Source organism: Musca autumnalis, unplaced genomic scaffold (assembly GCF_047663935.1).
Source record: "Musca autumnalis isolate F117 unplaced genomic scaffold, ASM4766393v1 scaffold_5, whole genome shotgun sequence".
NCBI lineage: Eukaryota > Metazoa > Arthropoda > Insecta > Diptera > Muscidae > Musca > Musca autumnalis.
Genome location: NW_027412088.1, coordinates 198,011,172 through 198,035,852, shown reverse-complemented (window position 1 = coordinate 198,035,852; position 24,681 = coordinate 198,011,172). Strand labels below are relative to the sequence as shown.

The 24,681-nt window shown below is 39.8% G+C and overlaps 1 protein-coding gene across 17 annotated transcripts in view; it reads right to left on the bottom strand.

Moving 5' to 3' along the window:
* Positions 1-5,021: 5,021 nt before the first annotated feature.
* The window catches only part of trpl (transient receptor potential-like), an 82,550-nt gene continuing 62,890 nt past the window's right edge, over positions 5,022-24,681 (bottom strand). For all 17 annotated transcript variants that reach the window (XM_073957750.1, XM_073957755.1, XM_073957758.1 and 14 more), the window contains 7 exons: positions 12,918-13,191; positions 12,463-12,855; positions 12,052-12,247; positions 11,632-11,796; positions 11,327-11,546; positions 5,912-6,257; positions 5,022-5,850 (listed from right to left, as the gene is read on the bottom strand). In XM_073957750.1, the coding sequence (XP_073813851.1) occupies positions 5,196-5,850; positions 5,912-6,257; positions 11,327-11,546; positions 11,632-11,796; positions 12,052-12,247; positions 12,463-12,855; positions 12,918-13,191 (2,249 nt within the window). In that variant the 3' untranslated portion in view covers positions 5,022-5,195. The remainder of the gene's footprint in view (positions 5,851-5,911; positions 6,258-11,326; positions 11,547-11,631; positions 11,797-12,051; positions 12,248-12,462; positions 12,856-12,917; positions 13,192-24,681) is intronic.

Here is a 24,681-nt window from a genome sequence, read left to right as displayed (position 1 = left end):
TAGGACTTGCGGTTGAAGCGCTTCGGCGATTTTTTTAGTTTTTTGATTTTCCTCATCTATGAACATTGTAGTTTCAGAATACCCAAAAACTTCCCAGGTGTAAGCTCCTTTCATTTAAAGTTGGTTAAAGAGCACCGTCCCTTACTTACCCTACGACCCGTGTTTTACTATCTATTTGGTACTGTTCGGCCCTTAAATCAGATATAAGGATTCTAATGCACCCTTCTATAAGAGACGGCAGTCCTGGCCAGCGCTTTACTTTGATATACTCATCCCGACAGGCCCCTTACTCAGATATAATGGTCACCACCAGACTTCTCATATAAAGGCTCTAATCTACCTTTATTGGCCTAGATAGGCCTTAACACAGGCATAAAGGCTCTGAGGCACGTGCATCCCAAAGATAATGATCCTGGACGTCCATTATATGTATAGTGACACTGACCATCTCCCAACTCAGGGATTATTATCCCGATCGGAATAAAACTCACATATAATAGCATTGACCTTCACTTAACTAAAGTAAAAATCCTGATAGACTAACTTACAGAAAAGGATCTGAATCAAATATATCCTAGGGGTAACGTCCGTGAGGGTCCCTTAACTTTTATATGCTGATCCTGATTGTCTCCTCGCGCAGAAATATTGGCCTACCAGCCAGATACTCGAAGATACTTACTTACTTAGCTGGCCCTTACAGAACATTTGTTCCATAGACCGAACTTAGAAAAGATCTCCACTTCTCTCTGTTTAGTGCTTCGCTTTCTGAAATACCGCGCCTTTTCATCCCTTCATACACTTGTTTGCGCCATCTATTCTTTGGCCTGCCAATTTTGCGTGCACCACTATGCAGCCCGAATTGATACGCCTTTTTAGCGAGATCATCATCGCTCATTCTTATGGTATGGCCTAGCGAATGCAATCGCTGCATCTCGATAGGTTTATCCATACTGATGTCGTTGTATAGCAGATACAGCTCGTGGTTCATACGACGTCGATATTCACCGTCAACGCAGATTGGTCCGTAGATCTTTCGAAGAAATTTTCTCTCAAACATTCCAAGCACTGCCTTATCTGCTTGCGCAAGTACCAAGGCTTCGGAGCTATACATCAGTGTTTTGTAGAGCTTTATTTTTGTTTGACGAGAGGTGGCTTTGTTTTTAAACTGCTTACTTAAACCAAAGTATTATCTGTTGGCCAATACAATTGTTCGTTTTATTTCACAACTGATGTCGTTTGTTGTGTTTACGGCGGTGCCGAGGTATACGAAGTCTTTTACTACCTCAAAATTATAGGAACCAACTTCAACAGTTGGTCCGATCTCAATGGACGCATTGCGCGTCGACACCATAAACTTGGTCTTCTCCAGATGGGACCTTATCTCATAAACAATCTCATGCACGACGGTCTGGTTGTCTGCCAATTTTAGGCAAAATAAACATAAATAAGTTTGTGTATGGAATTTCTCTAAGGAAAAAATCTTCATCTTCGAAGATTATCTGACAAAAAATTTCCTAGCCCATCCTTATCTTTGAGAAAAGGGTTCTGGCGATATATTACGTCTGGAAAAGTGTATCATACTGTCCTTAGTTATTTGAGAAAACGTAGTTATGACCTGTGCCCTACCTAATTGGAAATAATCTAAACTGTTTCTTATCACAGAAAAAAATTGTGGCGGCCTGGTTAACGGTCATAAACCCCAATTTTACTTTGAGCTTTATGTCCTCTCGATGGTCATAAAGCCCACATTTCTTACATATAATCTCAAAAATGCTGGGGTTGCCAGTTCGTAACATAAGATCTGCAAAGTTCCCTCGCCAATCATTGTACCCCCCGGCACCCAGAGCTCCTTACTGAATCCTTTTTCTCCAATACAATACCGGATATTGCTGCTTTGCTTTTTAGCAGCTTTTAGTAGCTAAACAATTGATAATGGCCTTAAAGAGTGACATAAACAAGTCACCATAAATTCAGTCATTCTCAATTATTTGTTTTTAACACAATCTCTACTTTATCCTGTTCATTTCTAGGGATTTTAACGTTTCATTACAAACCCATGTTAAGCCATGGACATCATAAATAGCCTAAATGCACAAAGTGTGAATAAGAATAAAACAAATTCCTGGAATTTGAAACCAAAATCCCCATTTAATAAAATCTACAATAAATAACTCACTCTCCCTTTCAACGGTTTTTGTTTTTTTTTACACATTTATCTTTTTTCCCACTTGTTTGGTGATTTTACTGATTCAGTTGTGCCAAAATATATTTAGACATTACATTTCCCTAATAAACAAACGGATATCTGAGACAAACAAAAGGAATTGTAAAACACAATCAGACAGTGAGACGGACAGACACATATAAACAGCGATTTTTTCGTGTTGATCCTTTCTTCTACTGCTTCTCTTTTATTTGTGTTTTATTCGATTTTCACTTATCAGTGATGGTTGGAGCCAAAACGGGAAACAGGATATGTTTACACATGATTGTCTTTGACACAAGGATTGTAAAAAGAAAGGAAAGTTTATTTGTTTGTTTTTTGGTGGCGGAGTGGGTGCTGCTGATGATACTGAGGACACCAATAAACAGATGTGTGAAATTCAGCTGACTTCTTTTAAATAACTAACTGTCTGTATAACTTTCATTGCCAAATCTAAGAGATTTGCACAAGAAAAAAAATGTCACACATAGACGTCTATTTACAACCATCATCATCAGATTGGCTAGAACGTTTGCTGCAGAAAAACGATGTTATGACTGTTTCGGGATTATTGGCCAAAATGTTTATGAGACGACACATTCATTCTTTGTTGCCATTTGGCTTGGTTTGTACTGTGTGATTTTCAAATTGATGTAATAATCTAAATGAGATTCCAAGGACTATAAAAAGGATTTGTATATATTCTTTAGAGAGGGTTAAAGGGGATAACATAAAATGAAGCCATAGAGATATTCACAAAATCCCTATAGAATCTTTCTGAAAGAAAGGGTGCTCCAAGAGACCATTTCTGAAATAAAGGATGCTTTTATAGACCCTTTTTCAAACATAGGGTGCTTCTACAGACTCTTTCTCAAACACAGGGTGATTCTATAGACCCTTTCTCAAACATAGGGTGCTTCTATAGACCCTTTCTCAAACATAGGGTGCTTCTACAGACCCTTTCGGAAAGAAGCGCCCTAAATAGACCGTTTTAAAGAAGAAGGGTGCTCGTATAAACCCTTTCTGAAAGAAAGTGTACTTCTAGACCCTTTTCTGAAGGAAAGGGTGTTTATATAGACACTTTCGGAAAGAAAAGGTGCTTCTTTAGACCCTATCTAAAATAAAGAGTGCTTCTATAGACCCTATCTAAAATAAAGGGTGCTCTATAGAACCTTTCTGGAATTAAGCGTGCTACTATAGAACCTTTCTGGAATTAAGCGTGCTACTATAGACCCTTTCTGAAGGAAAGGGTGCTTCTATAAATCCTTTCTGAATCCTTTTCAGAAGGGAAGGGTGGTCCTATAGACCTTTTCAGAAGGAAAGGGTGGTCCTATAGACCTTTTCAGAAGGAAAGGGTGCTTCTATAGAGAACCCTTTCTGAAAGAAAGGATCTAAAAGAAAAGGTTTATAAGAACACCCTTTCTAAAAGAAAGGGTCTATAGAAACACCCGTTCTTTCAGAAATGACCTACAGAAGCATCCTTCCTTTCACAAAGTGCCTGTAGAAGCACCCTTCTTTCAGAAAGGCTGCTCTTATAGACCCTTTCTTTTAGAAAGGTTGCTCTTATTGACCCTTTCTTTCAGAAAAGGTGCTCTTGTTGACCCTTTCTTTCAGAAAGGGTGCTCTTATAGACCTTTTCTTTCAGAAAGGGTGCTTTTATAGACCCTTTCTTTCTTTTACAAAGGGTGCTCTTATTGACCCTTTCTTTCAGAAAGGGCGCTCTTAGAGACCCTTTCTTTTAGAAAGGGTGCTCTTATAGACCCTTTCTTTTAGAAAGGGTGCTCTTATAGACCCTTTCTTTCAAAAAGGGTGCTCTTATAGACGCTTTCTATCAGAAAGGGTGCTCTTATAGACCCATTCTTTCAGAAAGGGTGCTCTTATTGACCCTTTCTTTCAGAAAGGGTGCTCTTATAGGCCCTTTCTTTCAGAAAGGGTGCTCTTATAGACTCTTTCTTTCAGAAAGGGTGCTCTTATAGACCCTTTCTTTCAGAAAGGGTGCTCTTATAGACTCTTTCTTTCAGAAAGGGTGCTCTTATAGACTCTTTCTTTCGGAAAGGGTGCTCTTATAGACTCTTTCTTTCAGAAAGGGTGCTCTTATAGACTCTTTTTTTCAGAAAGGGTGCTCTTATAGACTCTTTTTTTCAGAAAGGGTGATCTTAGAGACTCTTTCTTTCAGGTCTTATAGACTCTTTCTTTCAGGTCTTATAGACTCTTTCTTTCAGGTCTTATAGACTCTTTCTTTCAGAAAGGGTGCTCTTATAGACTCTTTCTTTCAGAAAGGGTGCTCTTATAGACTCTTTCTTTCAGAAAGGGTGATCTTATAGAATCTTTCTTTCAGAAAGGGTGCTCTTATAGACTCTTTCTTTCAGAAAGGGTGCTCTTATAGACTCTTTCTTTCAGAAAGGGTGCTCTTATAGACTCTTTCTTTCAGAAAGGGTGATCTTATAGACTCTTTCTTTCAGAAAGGGTGCTCTTATAGACTCTTTCTTTCAGAAAGGGTGATCTTATAGACCCTTTCTTTCAAATATCACATCAGTAACCTTTCAATAAGAATCCCATTTTTTGAGGAATGTCAGAGATGAAGACACGTTTAGTCCTATTGTCTCTGTAAGTCAGGACCAATAGGTCTGCACTCAGGAGTATGGTCTCTCAATTAGAGCCCTTTTCTCTCGGACAAATCAGAGATAATACAATGATAACACAATCAGAAGCAATGTCCTGAGACAATCTTCCCTTCCGTACCCCATTACTCTTTTATTTCCTAAATTCCCACTCTTTTTTTCTTTCTCTATGGATATCCAATAACAATAAAACCCTCTTTTATGTTGACTACGGCCTTTGTTATGTATATATTTTTTCTTCTTTATTTCTTTTTATAAAATTTCAATATTATCACAATAAATTTATTTTGCTATAAATTTCCAAAAAAAATATAAATTCGAAGGCACTTTTCCTACCCACTAACGTCTTTTTGTTTCTCCGAACTTCTCCTCTAGGGCAAATCGCCACTGAACTGTGAGATATTATCCATCATGCCATTGTCGTAGTCATCCAAATCGACCACATTGAAATCCACATTGGCGGTTGAAACCAAAGTTTTGTTGTCGTAACCATGTTTGCGGCCCGCCTTGCCAACTTCAACAGAGAAGGGAGTTCTGGTAGAAGATTCCTGGTATCTGGGTGGGGCACTTGGAACAGGTGGTGGTGCTGATTTCTTCATAGATGACAATTTGCCTGCCGATAATGTCAACTCTTCAATTTTCTTGGATCTATGACCTGCTGCCATCGACGCTCCTTCATCCGATTTTCTAGATTTGTGACTAACCGCACCTAGATTTTTATTCAGTTGCATTTCCGGCTGCGTGCGAGATCTTGTTGCCACCGTTTTGCTAGATGGCGATTTTGCCCTTGTCTGAGTATCCTTTAGAATAGGTTTGGCCTCCGATCCGGGTGGAGTTTTTTGATATTGCAGGAATTTCCTCCGCACCTCTTCTACACAGGTGCGGTCAGCCGTGGTCTGCTTGCTTGACAATTCTTCACTTATTTGATTTAGCAGCTCCAGAAGTGTTTCCGCCTTTTCATCTTCAAACTCCACGCCAATTGGTGAATCACGTCCCGACACATGTGTAGGGGTCTGTAAAATTAATCTGCAAGAGACAACATAAAACGTTAAATAACTGAAAATACTTTTATTACTTCTTAACTTACTTCCTTGCCTCTTCTATGGCCTTGTGTAGCTGTTCCAAATTCTTTGCCGAATCTTGATTAGTTCTCCCAATCTGCGAATTTTTAAGGGTGCCTTGTATAACCACATTCCATTTGTGAGCTGTTGATTGGGCTGCCACTTGTCTTGCCACTCGTTGGAATCTTTGTTTAGATGTTTCCTGTGCCGGGCGAGAGGCTTCTTTTTCAATTTTGATTTCATTTATATCCCCTGCACCATTGACGTTGCCATTAGTTGGTAGCTTTTCATCATTCACATTTTCCACCGGTCCCAATTGGAAACCCTTCATTAGGCGACGTTCCCAGACTTTGGTTTTGCGGGCACGACAGGCTATGGGATCAAACAAAATGATAATAGTTAACAGAGCGATTGGGTAGACAAAAAGTAAAAGAAAGGTATTAAGAAATCCGAGAGGGGCAATTCAGGCCATTATCGTCAAGATAAAGTTAATTTAGTTCTACAACATCAGAGCAAAGGTACATCTACGACCATAATGTAAGAGGTATGAACCAGCAATGGTCAGTTCGTACCCTTATCTTTAAAACTGGAGGTTTTATAGATAACCTTATATAACCCAAATACAAATCAGTTAAGGCTCTTATTTCTAAGAAATACATCAGTCAGGAACCATATTTCTGAGATTATTGTCAGTTAGAACCCTTATTTGTGAAATACAGATCTGAAAAGAGACTTTATCTCTGCCACAAGGGAAATTTAATGCCAGCCAGATCCACATTCTTCGATAAAAAAGCCAGTAATGACCCCTATCTCTGGGCCATATCTAAGATAAGGGTAGGTTGGAAACTTATCTGCGTAATAAAGACCAGCTGAGAGTGTTTAAAATAAGTAATAGTTTGGGCCCCTTGTTCACGAGATATTGTCTCGTTAGGTCCAATCTCTCTGAGATAAGGTCCATCCAGGACTATTACGTCTGAAATAAAGACCCATCAGCACCATAATCACCGAGATAATACACTGTCAGGCCAATGTCTCTCCAGATCTAATGTCTTCACAATAAGGTCGCGTTAGGACCATTGTGTGTGATATAAGGTCTAACCAGGATCGATACCTCGGAGATAAGAACCTTTCGAATATCATTATTCCTAAGAAAATCCAGTCAGGACCAATATTTCTGAGAAAAAGTTCCGCCAGGACAATTGACTCTGAGAAAAGGCATTCAGGACCAATATGTCTTCAAACGGGACCATGCCTTACAAACATTATCTTTGAGCCAACTTAGAGATAAGGACACGTTCGGACCCATCTAGAGCATTGTCTCGGAGTTAGTTACGCTTCAGTTCCGTTGCCTTTCTGCTCCGAACAGTTATATCCAAGATCAAGACCATTGTCTCTGAGTTCAGGTCCGTCAGAATTATTGTCCATCCTATGGGGTACTTTAGGGCCAATATGTGAATTAAATGGTAAAAGCAAAGACCACCAAAAATCTCTTCGCGACTATCTTCTCTAAGATATGATCCTGTCAGGGCTATTGGCTCAGAGAAGACATCTTTGGACCCATCAGTAACATTGTCTCGGAGATAAGAGCCCTTCAGTACAGTTCCCATTCTCATAGAGTTCACCAGAACAGTTATATCGAAGGTCGAGTCTATTGTCTCTGAGATCAAATGGCGTAAGGATCCAAGGGCCAATAGCTCAGCACTAAGCTATCATCAGGACCGAAATAACATCTCATCGGGAACATGTTCTCTGAGATATTGTCCCGCCAGGGCTATTGCCTCAGGAAGAAGGTCCACCTGGACCATTGTCTCGAAGAAAGGTGCCACCAGGATCGAATTTCGGTAATATGAGTTCAATTTGATTATTGTTTCCGAGGAATGAACCCACCAGGACCATTTTCTCTGCTATACGGGACCCATCAGGACAATAGTCTATAACAAAAGACTCCCATAAGAACCTATTATCTAATACATTGTCCCAACAGGACTAATGTCTCAAAGAAAAGGTCCGATTAGTACCACGATAAGGTCTAGGACAGGGCCATTTGCTCTGACATCTGGTCCCACCCGAACTATTGCCTCTGAGACATGCTCCTATTAGGACTATTGGCTCAGAGAAAGGGTCCCATTAGCATCAGGGTTATTGTCTCTAATCAGGGTTATTGTCTCTGATATATGGGCGGAACAGGAATATTTCCTTTGGAAAAATAATCAATCAGGACCATTTTCTTTGACATCTGGTCCTACAAGGACTATTGTACCTGAGACATGCTCCTATCAGGACTACATGTTGTCGCAGAGAAAAAGTCTCATTAGCACCACAGTATCTGCGATAACGTCTCATTAGGACTATTTTCTCTGACATCTGGTACCACCAGGACTATTGTCTCTGAGAGATCCTTCTATCAGAATTATTGTCTCAGAGAAAAGGTCCAAGTAGGGACCAGATGTCAGATGAGATTATTATCTCAGATAATAAGGTCTCATTAGGACCATTTTCTCTGACATCTGGTCCCACCAGGGCGATTGTCACTGAGACATCCTCCTATTAGGACTATTGTCTCAAAGAAAAGGTGCCATTAGTACCACTTAATCTGCGATAAGGTCCCACCAGGGCCATTTACTCTGACATCTGGTCCCACCAGGACTATTGTCTCTGAGACATCCTCCTATCAGGACTATTTTCTCAGAGGTCAGGGCCAGGTCTATTGCGTCTGAGACATGCTCATATCAGGACTATTGGCTCAGATAAAAGGTATCATTAGCATCACTGTATCTGAGATAAGGTCTCATTAGGACAATTTTCTCTGACATCTGGTCCCACCAGGGCTATTGTCTCTAAGACATCCTCCAATCAGGACTATTGTCTCAGAGAAAGGGTTTAAGTAGCACCACTGTATTTGAGATAAGGTCTCATTAAGCCATTTTCTCTGACATCTGGTCCCACCAGGGCGATTGTCTCGCAGAAAAGGTTCCATTAGCACCACAGTATCTGCAGGTAAGGGCCTTTTGCACTGACACCAGGTCCCACCAGGTCTATTGTCTCTGGGACATCCTCATATCAGGACTATTGTCTCATAGAAAAGGTCCCAGTAGCACCACTGTGTCTGAGATAAGGTCTCATTAGGACCATTTTCTCTGACATCTGGTCCCACCAGGACTATTGTCTCTGCCATCTGATCCCACCAGGACTATTGCCTCAGTAAAAAGGTCCCATTAGCATCACTGTATCTGAGATAAGGTCTCATTAGGACAATTTTCTCAGAGATCTGGTCCCACCAAGACTATTGCCTCGGAGACATACTCCAATCAGGACTATTGTCTCAGAGAAAGGGTCCAAATAGCACCACTCTGTTTGAGATAAGGTCTCATTAGGCCATTTTCTCTGACATCTGGTCCCACCAGGACGATTGTCTCGCAGAAAATGTTCCATTAGCACCACTGTATCTGCAGGTAAGGGCCTTTTGCACTGACACCAGGTCCCACCAGGTCTATTGCCCCTGGGACATCCTCATATCAGGACTATTGTCTCATAGAAAAGGTCCCAGTAGCACCACTGTGTCTGAGATAAGGTCTCATTAGGACCATTTTCTCTGACATCTGGTCCCATCAGGACTATTGCCTCTGAGACATCCTCCTATCAGGACTATTGTCTCAGAGAAAAGGTCCAAGTAGCACCACTGTATCTGAGATAAGGTCTCATTAGGACCATTTTCTCTGACATCTGGTCCCACCAGGACTATTGTCTCTGAGACATCCTCCAATCAGGACTATTGTCTCAGAGAAAAGGTCCAAGTAGCATCAGTGTATCTGAGATAAGGTCCCATCAGGAACATTTTCTCTGACATCTGATACCGTCAGGGCTATTGTCTCTGAGACATCCTCCTATCAAGACTATTGTCTCAGAAAAAGGTTCCCATTAGCACCACTGTATCTGCGATAAGGTCCCACCAGGGCCATTTGCTCTGACATCTGGTCCCACCAGGACTATTATCTCTGAGACATCCTCCTATCAGGACTATTGTCTCAGAGAAAAGGTCCAAGTAGCTCCACTGTATCTGAGATAAGGTCTCATTAGGACCATTTTCTCTGACATCTGGTCCCACCAGGACTATTGTCTCTGAGACATCCTCCAATCAGGACTATTGTCTCAGAAAAAGGGTCCAAGTAGCACCACTGTATTTGAGATAAGGTCTCATTAGGCCATTTTCTCTGTCATCTGGACCCAACAGGACTATTGTTTATGAGACAATCTCCTATCAGGACTATTGTCTCCGGTAAAAGGTGCCAGTAGCACCACTGTTTCTAACATAAGGTCTCATGAGGACCACTTTCTCTGCCATCTGGTCCCACCAGGACTATTGTCTATGAGGTATCCTCCTATAAGGACATCCTCCTATCACGACTATTGTCTTAGAGAAAAGGTCCAAGTAACACCACTGTATTTGAGATTAGGTCTCATTAGGGAAAAGGTGCCACTTTATCTAAGATCATAAGGACCATTTTCTCAGACATATTGTCCCATCAGGACTATTTCGTCTGAGATATGCTCCTATCGGGACTACTGTCTCAGAAAAAATTGTCTCAAAGGAATGGTCCATGTGGACCATTTTTCCATCAGATCCATCTACTCTGGTCACATCAGGACCTTTTATCAGAGAAAAACTCACATCGATTTGTTTGTTTCCGAGATAACGAGCCATTCTTCGATAAATGAAGTAGACAGGACAATTACCCAGCTAAGGTCCTGTTATGACCTTTTTTCTTCAACAAGGTCTTGATGGACCACTGCCTCTGAGAAAAGATCACCGAAAGACAATTATATTTTGGAAAAATTCACACAAAGACGAATATCTATTTGAAACGTCCGTTGGAGCCTTTGAGTCACCTCCAGGAAAATTATATTCAAGATAAGGGCTTGTCAAGACCATAATCTAGAAAGTAAGAGCCTTTTAGGACACTTATCTTTTATATAAAGGGCCAGGACTGGTATATCTGAGTTATGTCAATAGTGGACCATTATCTCTAAGAAAAGGGCTTTGTGGAATCACAATGAGGGCCAGCAAGGCCGGGAAGGTTATTCCTGAAAGATCAGGCACTCGTGACCATAATATTTTACATAAAGGCTAGTGAAGACGATTATACCAGACGTAAGGACCAGGACCTTATTTTCCGAAATATATCACATCAAGATCTTTATTTCTGAGACTGGGGCCGCTAAATATCGTTATTTTTTGACATTTGCATCAACCCATCTCTGAAGATTGGGGGCGATTATCTTTGATATAAGGTCCTTTTAGAACTCTATCTTTGACATATTTTGGTCATTCGGGGTCTTTTGTCTAATAGAAAGGGCCTGAAGGACGGTTGGAAGAAATTACTATTATGTGTGATATTGGAAATCTTAAAAGTCCTTAGCTACTGAACAAAAATCCTTCTTACGTTTCTCCTTTTTAGCTGCTGATGTCACATCCATGCCGCTGTTTCCAAAGATGTCCAACATTTCATAACGCATTGTCGAAATTTCACTCTTAACCTCATTGATGTCATCCTCCGTAACAGGATTATCTTCAAACTTGCGATGCTGGGCAGCCACATAACGCCAAACCAATGAACGCATTATACTTTCATAGGCATTATCTTGCTCCTTGGCATGACGTTTCTATGAAACGAAAGCAAAGCAAAGCAAATGAATGATGAATTATTGTCAGTCTAAAGTTATGTAAACCGTTGACGACGACCATTACCTTGCTACGTTTGCGATCGATATCTTTGCTTGATTTCCTAAACAGCCTAATGAGCCACTTAACGGAGGGTAGAATGTTAAAGGGTGGCGGTAGGGTGGGACTGTCTTCAAAGTAGCTCATCCACAATTTGGTACGTGCAAACTTCCACTCGGTATCGGAATGTTCCTGCAAAATGTTAACAAGTAGAAATAGAACAACAACAACAACAACAGTAACCGCACACTTAGTCAGAAGCCATAACAATGTTAAATGCCAGCAAGAATCCCCTTGAAATACACGTGCCTAAATTTCAAAATCGTTTGATATCCTTGGAGATAGCTTTCACTTGTTGTTTGGTTTTTTGTTTTGTTTTGCTGTGTATTGCAAAGAGATTTCTGTTTGGCCCTTAACATTCGAAGTATGTTTTTTCGGCAAACTTACATCAATCATGGCATAGGAATTGGACATCATGGCTATTAGCAGATTCAACAATACAATCACATTGATGACACTGTAGGAGCCGAACATGAGCAGACCCCAGAAACGTGTATAGGATTTAATGCCACTTAACTCGAAGTCCTCGAGGCCAACCATACCGAAACTGGCCCAAAACAATGATTGGGAAGATTCAAACAAGCTGCAAGGAGAAAAAAGAAAGAAAAAAAAAACAAAACAAACATTTGTGAATGTCAGTTGTAGTAGTTAGTGTTGTTGCTGTTGTTGTCACATCATCAACTTCCTCGTGTACTTAAAACTGTCGTTTAAGACCAATGAATTTAACTATGTCATCACAAACAAGGATATTCCAAACTATTTTTGGAATTCCCCTAGTCATCTACTGAATTTACTAACTTGCCAAATCTACGCCATTTCATGCAGGAGTCCGAATGGCCAGCCCAATCTGCCTCCCCATTGGGTAAAATGTAACATTTGCTTTTCTCCAAATCAGCAAAATACCACAGCAACTGATTTAGGCCACAGGCAAAGGCAAACAATACCAAGGAATAGATGAAGAAGAATTTCACAATATCAATGACCATACGTCCGAGAGAGATCTGCAAGGGACCCAAGTGGGGATTTATGGAGAACATGTGAACCAGCTTCAGGGCGGAGAAAACATTGGCTGCAGCAAATAATCCCTCTGCTATTAACTGCGGATCAAAATCATCCCATTGTTCGCGTGGTACAAATGCCATTTTGGGGTCGCGGGATATTTCTCGAGATTGCTGGATATAGGCAAAGGTCCTGGAAGAAACAAAATTTAAACCCTATTATTTTTAAATAGTAAAAATATTTTCTTTCCTTACCTCATGCACATCACACTTATGTACAAACTATTTCTCAAGAAATCAATGAAATTCCACATATTCCTTAGGTAACATTTCATGCCAACATTGAATATCTCCTGCACCTCCTCCCACATAAAGCCAAAGACATACATCACCACTATTAGTTCCAGTTTAGTTGGACCCCTACCACGCTGACGCATATTCTCTTCGTGCAATTGTTTCTTCATACGTTCAGAGCCCAAAATGCGTATCACATCTTCATCGGCACGCTGGGAGACCAGTATAAGGATAACTGTTGAATGTCACATGCACAGTAACAACCGTAGCAGCAGCATCAGGAACATGGAAAGACATAAAAAACAGCAAAATATGTGACTTGTTTGCAAATATTTCACATTAAAAGGCAATCAAAGACAGAGAGAGAGAGAGGCAGAGGATGAAAAGACAAAACAAGAGGTATTATATCAGTTATAATGACCCTAGCAGGATAATATCACAGAGTGTATATAATATATATTAACCTTAGACAGGGACTTACATAAGCCCAGACAGGGACTTACATATATTACGAAGAGATCCCATGTACCCATGTGGATGCAATGGTCCTAATAACACTACAACTCAGAAATACTGATCCTTGTTGGAACCGATATCGGAGAAAGGGGGAAATTATTCCTGATAAGAGCATGTCTCAGACGAAATATACCTGATGGGACAAGATGACAGAACAAATGGTCCTAATGAGATCTTATCTCAGATACAGTGGTGCTGCTGGCATATTTTCTCTGAAACAATAGTCCTTATAGGAAGATGTCTCATAGACAATAGTCCTGGTGAGACCAGATGGCAGAGAAAATTGTCCTGATGGGACATTAGCTCATATACAGTAATGCTAATGGGACCTTTTCTCTGAGACAATAGTCCAGATAGGAGCATGTTTCATAGACAATAGTCTTGGTGGAACCAGATGTCAGAGCAAGTAGTCCTAATGAGACCTTATTTCAGACACAGTGGTGCTACTGGGACCTTTTATCTGAGACAATAGTCCTGATGGGACCATATGTCAGAGAAAATTGTCCTGATGAGACCTTGATGGTGCTACTGGGACGTTTTCTCTGAGACAGTAGTCCTGATAAGAGCATGTTTCAGAGACAACAGTCCTGGTGGGACCTGTTGTCAGAGCAAATGGTCCTAATGAGACCTTATCTCAGGCACAGTGGTGTTACTTGGACCTTTTCTCTGAGACAATAGTCCTGATAGGAGGATGTTTCAGAGACAATAGTCCTGATGGGACCATATGTCAGAGAAAATTGTCCTGATGAGACCTTATCTCAAATACAGAGGTGCTACTGAGACGTTTTCTCTGAGACAATAGTCCTGATAAGAGCATGTTTCAGAGACAACAGTCCTGGTGGGACCTGTTGTCAGAGCAAATGGTCCTAATGAGACCTTATCTCAGGCACAGTGGTGTTACTTGGACCTTTTCTCTGAGACAATAGTCCTGATAGGAGGATGTTTCAGAGACAATAGTCCTGATGGGACCATATGTCAGAGAAAGTTATCCTGATGGGACCTTATTTCAGATACAGTGATGCTAATGAGACCTTTTCTCTGAGCCAATAGTCCTGATAGGAGCATGTCTCAGAGACAATAGTCTTGATGGGACCAGATGTCAGAGAAAATTGTCCTGATGAGACCTTACCTCAGACACACTGATGCTAATGCGACATTTTCTCTGAGCCAATAGTCCGGACAGGAGCATTTCTCAGACACAATAGACCTGGTGGGAACTGATGTCAGAGCAAATGGCCCTGATGGGACCTTATCGCAGATACAGTGGTGCTAATGGAAACTTTTTGCGAGAGAATAGTCCTGGTGGGACCAGATGTCGTTGAAAATGACCTAATGAGACCTTATCTCAGATACAGTAGTGCTACTGCGACTTTTTCTCTGAGAAAATAGTCCTGATAGGAGCAAATGGCCCTGTCATCCTTATCGCAGATACAGTGGTGCTAATAAGACCTTTTCTCTGAGACAATAGTCCTGATAGAAAGGGGTTTCTATAATAGTTTTCACCAAGATAATAGAGTTGGGTAATCTAGTTTCTAGTTCCTTGCACTAGTTCCAAAACGTATGACTAACATCATAAAATTTAACGTGTGATATTAAGTATACGCAGTTTGTTCATACAAAAAATGTGGGCTATTGGAACTACGAATTGAACTAGATAGTTCCATATAGTTCCTTTGACACAACTCTACAAGATAAGCCCCAGTTAGGTCTATTATCACTGAAACAAGGTCTAGTGACGATTCTTGTCTGTGAAGTAAGAGCTACTTAAGGGCCTTATATTGGAGATATGGACCAGCTTTGATACTTACTCTGAAACAAATACCAGAAACTAGGTCTTATTTGGACCTTATCTCAGATAAAATGCTTAGCCTAGGCACGTTTGCCTAAATTAAGGACTGTTAAGACCATTATATCTGAGAATCAAGTCGGGTTGGGCCATTATTTCGAAGATAACTGTCAATTGGGACCAACTTTTCATAGATAGATATCAGTTAGTTAAGGGCCTGGGATTAAAATATTTTCGAAACAATGGTTCCCAATGGGGCCGTAATTCATATATAATAATCCTAAATATTGGATACAATAGTTCTGACTAGAACTTACACGATGGACAATTGGTGCTTACCTTCAGGAAAGAACTTTGGCCCGAAATGTTACCTTCTCTCCCCTGAATATTGGATTAAATAGTTCTGACCAGAACCTAACCCACGGACAATGGAACCCTACCTCAGAGATGAGACAGAAACAGATCCGGATAACCCCAGCAATCAGGAACAATGGAAGATTATCTCAGAGACTTTCATCAGAAGCCTTCTTGCAAGTGTAATGGTCCGAATGGCGCCGTATTTGATAAAGCGTGGTCTAAAAATTAATTAACTTAAGGTGTATATTATTATTCCTGAGACTGGTACCCCTCAAGATCGTTATCTATCAATCTATTATATAAATGACGGATGCCCACGATTGTCTCCGGAATGAGGATTTTTAGGGGCCACTATCTTTGTTATATGGACCATTTGAGATTTTAGGATGCTTCTATGGACCCTTATTGAAAAAAAGTTATTTCTGAAAGAAAGTGTGCGTCAATAGATCCCTTCTGAAAGAAAGGTTGCTTCTATAGAACTTTTCTTACAGAAAAGGTGTTTCTACAGACCCTTTCTAATCGAATAAGTGATTCTATAGACCCTTTCTGAAAGAAAGGTTGCTTCTGTAAACAGTTTCTGAAAGAAAAGGTGCTTCTATTGAGCCATTCTGAAAGAAAGTGTGCTTCTGTAGACCTTTTCTGAAAGAAAGTGTACTTCTATTGACCCATTCTCAAAGAAAAGGTGCTTCTGTGGACCGTTTCTCAACGATATGGTGCTTCTATACGCCCTTTCTAAAAGAAAATGTGCTTCTATAGACCCTCTCTAAAAGAAAAGGTGCTTCTGTAGACCCTTTCTAAGAGAAAATGTGCTTCTATTGACCCTTTCTATAGACCCTTTCTGAAAGAAAAAATGCTTATAAATACCCTTTCTGAATGTAAAGGTTCCTCTATAGGCTCTTTGTGAAAGAAAGGGTGTTTCTGTAGACACTTTCTGAAAGAAAGGATGCTTCTATATACCAATACTGAAAGAAGAGTTGATTCTGTAGACACTTTCTCAAAGAAAGGCTGCTTCTTTAGACCCCTACTGAAAGAAAGGTTGCATCTATAAACGCTTTCTCAAAGAAAGGGAGCTTCTACAGACCCTTTCTCAAAGAAGGGGTGCTTCTATGGACCATTTCCGAAAGAAGGACTGCTTTTATACACCCTTACTGAAAGAAAGAGTGCTTCTACGGAACCTTTCTAAAAGAAAGGGTGCTTCTACAGACCCTTTCCCAAAGAAAGGGTGCTTCTACAGACCCTTTCTCAAAGAAAGGGTGCTTCTACAGACCCTTTCTCAAAGAAGGGGTGCTTCGATGGACCATTTCCGAAAGAAGGGCTGCTTTTATACACCCTTACTGAAAGAAAGAGTGCTTCTACGGAACCTTTCTAAAAGAAAGGGTACTTCTACAGACCCATTCTTAAAGAAAGGGTGCTTCTACAGACCATTTCTGGAAGAAAGGGTGCTTCTACAGACCCTTTCTAGAAGAAAGGGTGTTTTTATAGACCCTTTCTCAAAGAAAGGGTGCTTTTATAGACCCTTTCTCAAAGAAAGGGTGCTTCTATAGACCCTTTCTCAAAGAAAGGGTGCTTTTATAGACCCTTTCTCAAAGAAAGGGTGCTTTTATAGACCCTTTCTCAAAGAAAGGGTGCTTTTATAGACCCTTTCTCAAAGAAACGGTGCTTTTATAGACCCTTTCTCAGAGAAAGGGTGCTTTTATAGACCCTTTCTCAAAGAAAGGGTGCTTTTACAGACCCTTTCTGAAAGAAAGGGTTCTTTTACAGACCGTTTCTGAAAGAAAGGCTGCTTCTATAGGCCCTTTCTGAAGGAAGGGTGCTTCTATAGAACCTTTCTAAAAGAAAGGATGCTTCTACAGACCTTTCTCAAAGAAATGGTGCTTCTATAGACCCTTTCTCAAAGAAAGGGTGCTTCTACAGCCCCTTTCTCAAAGAAAGGGTGCTTCTACAGCCCCTTTCTCAAAGAAAGGTTGCTTCTACAGACCCTTTTTCAAAGAAAGTGTGCTTCTACAGACAAAGTAGGTGTGCTTCTATGGACCATTTCCGAAAGAAGGGCTGCTTTTATACACCCTTAATGAAAGAAAGAGTGCTTCTAAGGAACCTTTATAAAAGAAAGGGTGCTTCTACAGACCCTTTCTCAAAGAAAGGGTGCTTCTACAGACCCATTCTTAAAGAAAGGGTGCTTCTACAGACCCTTTCTAAAAGAAAGGGTGCTTCTACAGACCTTTCTGAAAAAGGTTTCTTCCATAGATCCCTTCTGAAAAAGGTTTCTTCCATAGACCCCTTCTGAAAAAGGTTTCTTCCATAGACCCTTTCTGAACGAAAAGGTGCTTCTGTAGACCTTTTCTGAAAGAAAATCTGCTTCTATATACCCTTTCTCAAAGAAAAGTGGCTTCTATAGACCCTTTCTGAAAGAAAAGGTGCTTCTACAGATACTTCTTGAAACGAATGGTAACGGTCCGAATGGGGCCATGTTTGATACAGCATGGACTAAAAACTAATTAACTCAGGTACTTATTCTAAGCAACAATAATTAAGACCTTGTCTTAAGCCCTGGCTTTACCTTATCTATGAGTTAAAGGTTCTGTGGGGAGCAACACTAAAACAATACCATTTTTTAATTCGGCAATCGTCTTGAGTGAACCTTATGGTCCTAACTGAATCTGTTGTCAAAGAAAATAATGCTTATTAGACATTAATTTCTTACCTATGCTCCTCAGGAATATTTTTCTACATATAAAGGATGGTGTTTCCTCTGATAGACAATAATCCTTATCGTCCTTTTCCACGATACAGAAATACCGACGATACAAACGGTGATCTGGTGCGATCTCAGAGATGATTGCTCTGAGGGGGCCTTATCTGATCTGAATTATCCCCCGTTCAAAGCCAAAGTGATGGTTTTACTAGGCCTCACCTCAGTAGTAATGGTGCGGACTAGCCATTTATTTAAGTAATTGACCTAATTCTTCCGGACTTCAAATCTGAGAACTACATGTACAAAAATGTTAGTCTTTCCTAGCCCTTAGACCAGAAACAATTGTCCCGATTGGACCGTTTCTTAAAGAAAATTGACTTGACTGGGCATTATCCCAAAGATAATCGTTTTTGATGGCCCTAATCTCAGAGGTAAAATCCTGATTGGCCCCTTTACATCCCCGGAATGCCTTTCATAGCATAAATAATATCTCTAATTTGTCCTTATCTCGAAAATAAGGGTCCTAGCTCGTTCTTGTCTTTAAAGTCATGGTGCTAACTTGACCTTTTCATGGAGATAATGGTCTTAACTGGTCTTCGTATTTGGAGTAATACCAGATTCTTATCTCAAAGATCTGGTTCATGACTGACCCTTATCTCAGAAATAATCGACCCATTTCTTGAAGGAAATTAACCCGGTTGGGCAATATCTCAGGGACAATCGTTCTCAATTTCTCTTATCTTAGAGGTAATAGCCTCCACTGATCAATTGTTATAAATACAGGTCGCGAATGCCCCTTATAAGAGCGACAATATTCCTTATAGACCCTGATTTCAGTAATGATTGTTCTGATGGTCCATGGCTAAGAAATAATAGCCATGGTCCTCATTAAGGTTATGACTTTTTAACAACCTCATATCCCTGTATCATAGCGTGAAGAGATTACATAAAATCTTAATTATTAAGTGATTCGGTAAAAAAGCTACCGCAAAAAAAACCTTTAATGCAACAGTAAATATTTTTTCCCTTCATAGCTTCAGAACCTTTTTTAATAAAATGGAATGAATGTTATTCTAGGCATTGGTAGGCAAAAGTTCATTTATTCTCACTACTGGAAATTATTTTTGGGAAAAAATGTCAAAAACTCATAACCCTAGTCCTCAAACAACAAATAATCTAAGAGACAAAAGCCCTGACTGGCTATTTTGTCAGATATATTCATCGCATTTGGCTCTTTCCGCGAACATAATGGTTCTAAGTGGCCCTCACGTCAGAGTTCAGAGACCATGTCTGGAATTATTTCAGAGTTAATGGTCCTGACATCCAATATTCCATAGATAATTGCCGCGACTGAAATAACGTTTCTGACCGACCATTATCTCAAATATTTCGGTCTTGACTGGATCTCATCGCAGAGATAATGGTTCTGAATGACGTTTTTAAAACATAAAAGTCCTTTACCTTGTCTCAGGTATATTAGTCCTGACTGATCTGCATTTCAGATATAATTAGAATGGTTAGGACGTATCTCACAGTTAACTGCTCTGTGCATATTGACCCTTATCTCAGATATAATGACTTTGACCATTGTCTCAGAGATTGTAGTCCAGGCTGTTTCTGGCTGGCTTTATCTTAGATATAATATACCAGGATGGCTTTTATCTCAGAAGATATAACCTTGATAGACCCTTTTAATAGAGATAATGGTCCTGGCTTGACTTTTTTGCAGATAAAATTGACCTGACTGGTTTTATCTTAGAGAAAATAGTCCAGACTGGCCCTTATCGCAGAGACAATAGTCCTAACTGGCCCTTATCTTAGAGATTATGGGTCTGACACACCCTCCTGTCAAAGATAATGGTTCTGACTGAAACTCATTTTAGACAAAATTGAGCTGGTTGGCTTTATCTCCACATTATAATCCAGATTCGCTTTTAACGCAGAGAAAACGGTGCTGACTGGCTCTTATCTCAATGGTCATGGTCCTGAAAGACACTTTTGTCAGAGATAACTGTCCAGACTTGAATATATTTCAGACAAAATTGTCCTGACTGGTCCTTAACGCAGAGAAAATGGTGCTGACTGGCTCTTATCTCGGTGGTCATGGTCCTGAAAGGCACTTTTGTCGGAGATCATCGTCCTAACCGGACCTTATTTCAGATAAAAGGAACCTGACTGGTTTTACCTTAGATATAATAGTAGAGGCTGGCCTTAATCGAAGAGAAAATGGTTCTGACTGGCTCTTATCTCAGATTATACGGACCTGACAGCCACTTTTTTCTGAGATCAGGGTCATTATCTCCCAAAAAAGGACCATATTTCAGATAAAATTGACCTGAGTGGCTTTATTTTAGACATAATAATCCAGAGTGGTCCTTATCGCAGAGGAAACGGTGATGACTGGCTCTTATTTCAGCGGTTATTGACCTGACAGATGCTGCTGTCAGAGATAATGGTCCTGAGTGAACCTTATTTATGTCTAAGATAAAGACAGACTTTATTTTAGACATAATAATGCAGACCAGAGGTCCGCAAAATGCATATAAAAGGCACACTCTATTGCCTTTTCCCAAAAGCGAATAGTGCAGTGCCTTGCATATTAAAAATATGAATGTGCAAAAAGCAGATTCACCCCAAAAAATGATTCACTGCTTTAGTGTATGCTTGCTTGCTTTTACATTTGTATTCACACGATTCGCAAATGCAGTATGCACAATACTGCATACCACCACACAGTATCGTACCATCTTCTGTTTGAATAAATGAATACATTTGCCAAATTTCGCTTTTCCTTGGAGTTTCTTTAATAATAGGATAAACTAAACTAGTAATTGGTTTTATTGTCTTAACATAAATTTTTTTATGTTTATTAACATGTAAATTTGACCAGAAATATCTACTGCTTTTTGTAATGCAACGTGCTTTTTCGAAGGCAGCGTGCAAAAAAAAAGGCAACAAGCTCTTGTAGTGTGTTGTGTGTGTGCAATTGGCACACACTCATGAAAGTAAAGGCAAAGCAAGCAATAGCATTAAACAGAGATGGCAATAGCAAGCAATGAAAAAAGCACGAAATCGCGAATATGCATTAAAAGCGAGTGGCATTTTGCGGACCTCTGATGCAGACTGACCCTTATCGCAGAGAAAATGCTGCTGACTGCCTCTTATCTCAGAGGTTATGGTACTGACTGATTGTAGATATAATTGATCTTGGAGATAATTGTCCAGACTGGCCCTTATTGCAGAGGTTATGTCCCTGACAGCCATTTTTGTCAGAGACAATGGTCCTGACTGGACATTTTTTAGTTAGAATTGACTTGACTGGCTCTATCTTGGAGATAATTGCCCCTACAGACCCTCTTATTAGAGATAATAGTCCTGATTGGACCTTATTTCAGATAAAATTGACCTAAATGGCTTTATCTTGGACTGACTGACCCTTGCAGACCCTTTTTGCAGAGAAAATGATTCCGACTGGCTCTTATCTCAAAGGTTATAGTCATGACAGATACTTTTGTCAAAGATAATCGTCCTGACTGGACCATATTTCAGATAATATTGACCTGACTGGCTTTATCTTAAACATAGTAATCCAGACTGGCCCTTATTGCAGGGAGAATGGGTCCGACTGACACTTATCTTATTTCAGAAAAAATTTGACTGACTGGCTTTATCTTAGGGACAATAATTCAGAGTGACCTTTATCGCAAAGAAAATAGTTCTGACTGTCTTTTATCGGAAGGGTAATATCCTTAGCAGACATAATGGAACTGACTGAACCCTATTTCAGAGAAAATTTACCTGACTGGTTTATTCTTAGATATGTTAGTCCAAACTCTCCCTTACCGCAGAATAATTCGACCAGACTGGCTTTATCTTGGACATAATAGTTTAGACTGAACATTATCTTAGTGACAAAGGTCCTGACTGGCCTTTATTACAGAGCTGAATGACTTTGATTGGCCTTGTCTCTCCTGGCTTTCATCTCATATATTGGTTTTGACTCGCCCCTATATTGGAGATAACGGTCAGAAATCGTGCTTACTTCAGAGGTAAAGGCCTTGACTGACCCTAACCTAAAATACAATGACCCTCACTAGCCCTCTTAACTGACAAGTCGTAGTATTTTTTGGTTGGTCCAGAGTGGCTGTTATTTATCCTCATCTCCGAGATACTAGTCCTTTCTCTTCCCTATTTCGGAGATGACAGAGACAAATTTTCTTACTCACATTTTTTCTAATATATTGGTCCTGTCGGATCGGGATAATAACATAACTGGCACTAACTTCACAAGTTAATTGCCTATCTCTTGATATAGAGCTGAGATACACAGCGAAAGATCTTATCATGCAAAACTAGGCTTCTCTCTGAGAGCAGAGAAGAGTATCCTCACTGAAACTCATACCAGACCTAACGATCATGTCTGTCTCCCATCTCAGAGATAATGGTTCTAGCTGGACCATGTCTACGAGATTATTCTTCTCATTAGATCTTATCCGTATTTGACGTTTTTTTTTCAGAAATTTGACCTGAGTAAAAACTTTTTATCTCAACCTTAACTTAGAAAAAAATATTTCTGACTGACACATGCCATTATTTCTGGTCCTTGTATGTCCACCATCTCTGATATAAAGGTCCTGACTTGACTTTATCTTATCTACCGAAGACTAGCGGTCCAAAGAAAATTGTACTGACTAAATACAATCTCAGAGATTATTGCCCTGTATCTTGGTCCTTACTGGACTTTTTATCAAAAAAATCGTATCTCAAAGAATACTCCTTGACCTGCAAACCCATTACCCTAACCCTATTGTCTGAAACAACGCAAAGTTGAAGGTGATGCTTTTTGTCACGTAATTTTAAAATAACTCAACAACAATATCGATTGTCCTGACTTTTTATTGTCCTTTTTTTATGCGCTCACAAAACTATTATTGGCAGTGCATGTGGAATGGTGTGGAACTTCTAGCATTAGACGATGTCTACATAAATTCCCATATAAGATTGTGGTCGCCATTATCTTTGTTAGATTATTCTTAAATAGTAAATCCTCATATATGTCTGTGTATTTGTGTGTGTGTGTAATAAAAAAAAACATATCCTTTTTGGTCAAGTACAAGGACATTCTATGTTCTACGCATCCTTACATGCAGCCACAATCTCTCGTGTACACCTACAATAACCACAACTGGTGGCACGGATATGCTTTAAATAGAATAATAATAGTCTATGATTTGATGGTGTTGGTGTGTGTATGTGGATATGTGGTTGCGGTTGTACTATGTATATGTATTGGTGTGGTTATGTTATGTGGTCAGTAGGATAATAATGGTGATGGTGGTAGTGGTAGTAGTATTAAATGTTAGTATTATGTGATGGCTTAGTGGTTGTCACTGAAATGTAAGAGTTTTATAGACGGAATGTGAATGTGTAAGCAAACGGAAGTTGAGTTGATATTAAAACAAAAGGGAAGAAAATAAGCTTAGCATTCCGTTATCTTATGAGTGTTAGATTCTGGACACAGTGGTCAGAGTATATAACAACACGTTTTAGTCGATTTTGTATGAGAAGAAGGGTCAATGGGCTTCTGAAAGTTAAATGACTTTAGGTAATTTATATATGCAATTCATTTAGAAGTTATGGGTAAGGTATACGTGTTCAGAATAACGGGTGCTCAGAAGCTCAAATGCGAAGGAAGAACGTGTATGATCAAACAAATTAAAAAATCGCGGTTGTGGTTCTAGTAGCCATTAGGAGATTTCTTACAACTTCACTACAGGGAGATTGGTAAGAGCTTTTATAGACCGTTTTTTTTAAGTAAGGCTGCTCTTTTAGACCCTCTCTAAAAGAAACAGTGATTCTGTTGACCCTTTCTGAAAAAGGGTGCTTTTATAGACTCTTTATGAAAGAATGCTTCTATATACCCTTTCTCAAAGAAAGGCTGCTTATATAGACCCTTTTTTTAAAAATAGGGTGTTTCTATAGACTTTCTCTGAAAGAAAGGGTTCTTCTATAGACTTTCTCTGAAAGAAAGGGTGCTACTATACAAGTTTCTGAATGACATTGGTACTTCTATTGACCCTTTCTAAAAGAAGGGTTCTTCTATAGATCTTTTCTAAAGGAAATTGGCTACCATCGATCCTTTCTGAGAGAAAGGGTGAATCTATAGACCCTTTCTTAAAGAATGGGTGCTGCTATAGACCCTTTCTGAAAAGAAGGGCGCTCCTATAGACACTTCCTGAAAGAAAGGGTGCTTCTATATACACTTCATGAAAGAAAGGGTGCTTCTAACACTTCCTGAAAGAAAGGATGCTTCTATAGACACTTCCTGAAAGAAATGGTGCTTCTATAGACACTTCCTGAAAGAAAGGGTGCTT